Genomic DNA, 7,141 nt, shown 5'->3' with positions numbered 1-7,141 from the left:
TACAGCTAATAAAATAGGACATTGACACTTAAAAGGAAGACCAGCAGCCTTAAACAACAAAAGACTACTTATTCATTGGCTTACCCAGAGAATAACCCTTAAGATAAACCCTGGATTTCTTTTATTTTAATCGCAGATGTTTTTTACTATTTACAATTTTCCCATGGTGAGATGGCAGAGTTGGCATAAAAAGGTAACCTTCCACCAAATAAATGTTTTACTTACACCACAGAAAACCACAGTTGTGAGAGTAGTAAGTGTTAGCGGGTAAAACAAAAAAGAAAAAGTACAAGGAAAGATAAGATGATAAAATCTGACAGTTAGTGGTGAAATAGGGGTCTACATTCAATCCCTCACCTAGTAAGAATATTGTACTTAAGGATACCTGTTGGCTGTGTGTGAGATAACCGTCATGGTTTGTAGGCCTTTTTAATGAGTTTGGTTAAAGGTGTTGGGATGTGGGATGTGGTTTCCCTTACTGGAATCTAAGCCACGTGCCTCTCACCTTCACCACGATCAGATAACAGCATGGTAAACTGAGGAGGACGGGGGCCCTCTCCACAGACATGATTGGGGTGAACCTGTTTGCAAAGTTTTGACTTTCACAGATGCTGACTTGGGTGCGAAATGTCCAAGGGCTCAACTTCAAGCTTTACCCCTAGCTGCAACCAGACCCCAGCCACATCCCAGGCTAACCCACACACCAGCGAATGTGTGGGAGCTTCCTGCCAGCAGATGGCACAGTCAGAGGTATTTGACTTCCTCTTCATCTGTTATTCTTGCATAGTTATACACAAAATGACTCCAGCTGTTCGCCTTGGGCAAAGGACTGCATCCTCTTGTTTTAATTCAGACCTGGGGCCTTATACTAGCTCCATCTATTCCTTTACTACGCACCTGGTCTATATATACTGTGTGCTCTAGAGTTAACCAGAAGCTGACAGCTGTTTGGTTGCCAAGAGAGATATTACCAGCAAATCACAAGGTCGTGACTGTTTTTCAAAGAACCTTTTCATGGACAAGATGTCCTGAGGAAATGTGTGTTTTATCTCACCGTTAATCACATTTCCCTCACCAGGACTAATTAATTACAGCTCTCAGGGATGTGATATATGACTGCAAATACTTGAGTTCGATCAGATTCTGGAGGGCCTGTACATAGTGCAGACATGCTCACTCCAAAACAGGCATGAGAAATAAATCAGGAAATGAAATTATGGTTATGAATATTAATGAAATGTATAATGTTTTTGCAGTCTTCCGTTCAAATAGGTTTGTTTTTGACTCGATGTTCATGTACTTTTACACAGATTAGTGGTTGATATCTCATACTGTATCTATATCCAAAGAAAAGAGAGTAAGGAGCAATAGGTCATGATACATGCTGAAACTGTACTACTGTATCTGTCCCACTATACAAACACATGCATGATTTAGACTGTAACTTCCAAGAACAGTACATTGATGTAAATATGAGTTGCATGCATAAACTGTTCCAAACGGTCACAACTTTGTCTCATTTTAAGTGTTCATTTCCCATGAAGCCTCATCTAATCTAATCTCATCCCCCTGCTTGTGTGTGTGGATGTACTGTGCATCTTGTCATCCATACGTCACAGTGTGAAGAGAGCAGAGCGGCCTACTTCCCCAAGCGAGAGAGCACCCCCTTCAGTCGAAGGAACACAGCAGTGGACACCTGCAGGAGACACAGCGTAGACGGAGCCACCATTGGATCTGGATCGTGTCAAAGGTCAGGGCGGGGGTCAGACCAGTCTGGCCGTTTCCACCCCTACCGCCGACAGTACAGCGATGAAGGGTCTGCTGGATGCGTGGCCCCCAGCTCCCATCCCTTCATTTGCCTCAATAGTTTCTCCGAAACACACACGGGCAGCAGCCACCAAGGGGAACAGCCACCCTGGGAGACGTACAGTGGCCTCCAGGTGAACAGACTAATGGTATGCTACCTTCGCCGAGACATCTTATTTTTCACCACAGAGTAAATAGATAAAGCATTCTCATAGGTATACATAGCTGCTCGAACTGTTAGTCACCTAAAGAGGTATGCCTATCGGCTTAGTGTCTTTAGATGTAACATGAATGATAGGTAGCTAAAGCTTGCCAATTGCTAAAAGAAAACAGAGTTGAATAGTTCTGTTGTATGAAAGAGAACTACTGTAGCAGGCATTTGAAACACAAGTTGGTAGAAGACTTGCCAAGACATGAGCACAATATCCCTCCATCTAGACACTGTGTATCTGTGGTGTAAATTCTGTGGCATGGCCAGAGGCCATGCATAGACAAAGCCACACACACACAGTAACACACACAAACGTTCCAAGCCAATGAATCTCCTTTGGTTTCCTACCCAGTGTTACAGCATGCTTGTGTCATCCCTCCCTGCATAGGACTCCCAACACACATTCCCAGAACCACCAGGTGCACCAGAGGAGCCTTCATGCTTCCTGTCTTCCAGCCATGCCACCTACAATCCGCTAGCTCCCCTCCAGCAGGTGAGTGTACCATGACAAACAGGCTGGATGGAGCTTAGTTTGATTGATTTGTGTAATGTTAGCTTGTGTAATGTTTCCTTTCACACACTGGAAGGTTTGGCATGCACTAGGTATCCCTAATCAAACCACCTAATTCCAAAGCAAACATCTCTTTGCTTACAAAATTGCATATGCCAGTGCAAAACTATGTTTTGTATGGTGAGTTTAGGCTTGTGAAAAGCTTTAAAAAAGTTAATTGAAAGGACTACCACAACTTTACCTTTACCAAAATGTTGCTCAGTATTCAAACAGTATAATTCATTCTCTTTGGAGTAGAAGTGGCTGTACAGGCTGTGCAGGTGTCTGTAAGTGTAATTGGTTCTAGATTTCTCAGATGATCTAATTGAATTTTTGTTTTGTATAAGTGATATTCAAAAGTCAACCCCAACTTGAAAGCTATACAGGATACAGGAGTGATGCTGTACTTTCTGGAATACGCTGACAGTCTTGTCTTACTGTACTACTGATTAATTGAACTTTATTTGCAGTGCTAGCACCTTATTTTAAGTATTAGAAGTCTACCATTCACACATATTAATTGCTTGTGTATGTGTGTGTGTGTGTTCACGTGTGTGTCTGTATCTGTATTTGTGTCTACAGTTTTCACCAGGTACATACTCCGCAAGTAGACAATCAAACAGTTCACCATACTCTCTCCAGTGCCTGTCCACACCACCTCTCCAAGACAGTCCTGTGATATCCCTCTTCCCAAAACCTGTGTACTCCTACAGGTAACTAACCCTCTTAACCGTACAGCTGTTTTATTACGCCTACCATGACACCTCCACAACACCAAACATTTAGTCATCTCATAATTTATTACAATTTGAGTTATCATAAGTGATATAAAGTGAACCAACCATATGACTGTGACAAGTGAACACTTTTAACATCCAATCAACATTTTGTATGCAGAACACATGGTCTCAACATATAATTTGATACCCTTTTTGCCCAAACTCCAAAAGTGTTATCGTTATACATGATCAAATCTGAATCTTTACAGAGTATGTTTCATGAGCTGAGGCTTGCAGGTGTGGATTATACTCTTGTCCTTTACACAGCAAACTGCAACATTTACATTTTCTTACTGAACTAATGTACTTCTAGTAGTATAGCTATTATTGACATGCATATGTTCTCTTCCTACGAAAGCTTCAGCTGCTTGTGTGTAGACCAACCTGGGAAGGGTAAACGTCACCTTGGAAACGTCATCTTTTCTCTTATGAAGTGATGTTTTTCTTGTATGGTAAATGCTAGTGTAAGTCAAAATGTATGTCTTGATTTATTCATTTAACATGTATTTTTGCTCTCTCTCTCTCTCTCTCTCTCTCTCTCTCTCTCTCTCTCTCTCTCTCTCTCTCTCTCTCTCTCTCTCTCTCTCTCTCTCTCTCTCTAGCATTCTCATCTTTATGGCCTTGAGAAACAGCAAGACTGGAAGTCTGCCTGTAAGTGAGATCTACAGCTTCATGACCGAAAACTTCCCCTATTTTAAGGTACTTTGATATTATTAATCTGAACCACATAGTGTCAAGAAAAACGGTTACATTTACATCATAAAATAATTACAATGAGCAGTTCTGCCAATGGGAATGTGTGGTATGATAAAATAATTTGCCCCTTAGTCAGAAAGGATGAGCACCAGAGAAATTATGTACTTCCCACTAAAGCAGGGAGATTTTGACGACGATGTAAAATTAGAAAATATTGTGAATATCGAATATTTCAAATTCAAGCATACTTTCCCAAAGAACGCGCTGAACGTCCAATATTACGTCCCCTTTTTGTCTTGTCGCGTATTCCCGTGCAAGAGACAGGAGGTGGGGGAGGGTCTTTTTTTTACTGCTTAAATTTGCACTACACATTTTGTACTTTGTAACAATAGCTGTTCTATCTCAATTGTTTTTGTTGTTTTCTAATGGGGGCAAAAGAAAATCATGTTTTTTATTATTTAAAAGCAAATGCAAACATATCGAGATATATATATTGAATATCGTAAAATGTTGACAATATCAAGATATCACATTTTTGTATATATTGCCCAGCCCTACTTCCCACACATACACACACACAAACTGCACACACACACAGTCACTACTAACTGAAGAACCCCTGACTGTCTCTGCCTTTGAGCAAAACTGAACTGTTGATTATAAATGTGATGGTTCCAAAATGCAAGCAGCAGCAGCAACAGCTGTGAGCTAGTTATACCCAGAAACACCATATATCTATGAAAAATATTGGCAGAGACAGGACAAGCCTGTCATCGAAGCCTAAGCATGAGTGTTTCGCTTGGGGAACAAGTTCAGAAAGCATTCTTAAGGTCTGAGGCAATAACCCACCATCAAGGTGTGGTTCTATGTACTACCACTGCCACAGAAACCAGTCCTTCAGAGAGGTAGAATTACATTTGGATTATTTTTCATTACTGATCACCATATTCCTGCAGGACTTGTCAAATAATTATTGGAATACAACAGTCCTAAGGGTTGTGAATATTTACTGATCTGTTCAGTTGCTGAATCTGCTCTGCGGAATCACAAAGCTTTGCATATTGTAATCACTCTTTAATTGAACTCAGATAATTACAATAATAATACTCATCATAGTAATATTTAATTGGAGCACATTCTGTATGCTACTATATTGATGTGTACAACACTAATACATTTGTACTGTGTACCACAACCACACTGTGATTATCTCATTCAACTGCAATTACTGTGACATACCATTTCATAATTAACATGTATTGTGTGTGCAAAAAAAGATGCCCTCTACCTGCTCTCATGTTTCCTTCTGTCTCCCTTTCTCTCTTGCTTTATTCCTTTTCCCAGACGGCCCCTGACGGATGGAAGAACTCCGTTCGTCATAATCTGTCTCTGAACAAGTGCTTTGAGAAAGTGGAGAACAAGAGTGGAAACTCCTCCCGAAAGGGCTGCCTCTGGGCGCTGAACCCAGCCAAGGTGGAGAAGATGCAGGAGGAACTGCACAAGTGGCGCCGCAAAGATCCGTTGACAGTCCGCAAGAGCATGGCCCGACCAGGTGAGCACTCTACATGTAACCTGAGTGAAACCATAAAAACTGGTGACCTGGGTCTTTATCTGAGTAAATTCATTGAGTACACTGAATTGCCATTCAGACCACAAGCTGGAGGTGACCATGTTCGTGTGCATGTCAATTTACCCAAACACTTCCTGTCTTCTTCCTCACAGAAGATCTGGACCGTCTACTGGGAGAGAAACCAAATAAACTCAAGTCCATATCCACCTACCACAGCCAAAACTCAACATCCCGACCCTCATCTCATTTCACCCATTCTCCATCATCTTTCCCCCTGCCCCAGCCTTGCCTGCCTCCCCCATGCCCCTTACACTCCCGGGTCCCCTCTCCCTCCCTGACGGCCGGGCAGCATCCCCAAAGCTACCTGCCAGCCTCTGCCCCACACCCCTTCCCCTTCTATGCCTCCTGTGTGCAGCAGCCATCCTCAGGAGTCCCCTCAACCACAGTTAGCCTGGACTCCCCTCTGGTGGGACAGATGCCACAGGCCTACAGCACCACCCTGCAGGTGGACTGTGGTGTGGGCCCCAAAAGCATGCAGGAACTGCTGATGGATGGGGACACCAGTAACGACATTGACATGCTCAACCCTAGTCTGACAGACCTGCAGATTCATGGTAAGGCAGAAATGTTTAGAGAGTGTGAGAGAAAGAGAGAGAGGGGAAAACTGAGAGAGATTTTATGAGGGTGACAAACAGAAATTGAAAGAATATGTTGTCTTAAGACTTGGTCCTGCAGTTGTTTTGTTTCCTTTGCATTTTTGGAAGTCTAAACTTCTGTTTTCTCTCCTCTCAGGTAACTTGTGGGAGCAGCTGAGAGAGGACAGTCTGGCCCCTGATTCGCTGGTGGTCATTACTTCTACTACCCCCATCTCTACCTTTCCTTCCTACCTTCTTCAGGGCTCCAGCCTTCCGTCTGCTAATCATTCATCTGAGGTCATAGCCATTGGTCGAGGTAATCCACACGAGGATAAGAACATGGGTCTTGGATGTGACCCAGACCACCAAATGAATGGATTGTACACCACTGCTTTCCCAGTTGTGGAAAACCTGGCTTTGTATCGCACTTCCACAGGGACCACCCCTATACCCCTACTCTGAACCCAGGAAATGGTGCTTCTTCTGGGAGCTTACTCCCCATGTGATTGTGGTAGTTCACACTGAGGATTTGTGTATTGTATCTTATAGAACAATCATTTGGTTAGTACAACCCAAGACCCTGTGGGGGGCGGCAGTGAGCTAAACAGCCATTTAAGCTGCTAGTTAACAGACATATGAAGATACAAATGGATTTGCAATTGCATTAATTACGATGTAGCTGTCATAAAATGTTTTTATGAGTATAAACCCCATGTACCTGTTGTAATTATGTAGTCCATTTTCCACTAAATGCCTACATTTTTCTATCTGAATATCTTCACCCTGTTGAATAAGGAACTTGGACATGCTCCATTACAAAATTATGGGCTGCTTTGCTGAGTGTTACTTCATTCGATCTGCTGTTCTTGCTCTTGATGAATGTACCAGCATCAA

The 7,141-nt window shown here is 42.5% G+C and overlaps 1 protein-coding gene across 1 annotated transcript; it reads left to right on the top strand.

Annotated features, from left to right (window-relative positions):
• Nucleotides 1-627: 627 nt before the first annotated feature.
• On the top strand, nucleotides 628-6,761 carry foxn1 (forkhead box N1). Its single transcript, XM_067246058.1, has 8 exons — nucleotides 628-750; nucleotides 1,620-1,955; nucleotides 2,406-2,510; nucleotides 3,150-3,280; nucleotides 3,949-4,045; nucleotides 5,387-5,594; nucleotides 5,765-6,226; nucleotides 6,405-6,761. The coding sequence occupies exons 1-8, from the start codon at nucleotides 628-630 to the stop codon at nucleotides 6,707-6,709; spliced, it is 1,767 nt and encodes a 588-aa protein (XP_067102159.1). The 3' UTR covers nucleotides 6,710-6,761.
• Nucleotides 6,762-7,141: the final 380 nt, after the last annotated feature.

This window comes from Osmerus mordax, chromosome 11, assembly GCF_038355195.1.
Source record: "Osmerus mordax isolate fOsmMor3 chromosome 11, fOsmMor3.pri, whole genome shotgun sequence".
In the NCBI taxonomy this organism is placed as follows: Eukaryota; Metazoa; Chordata; class Actinopteri; order Osmeriformes; family Osmeridae; genus Osmerus; species Osmerus mordax.
This window is presented reverse-complemented; position numbering and strand designations above follow the sequence as displayed.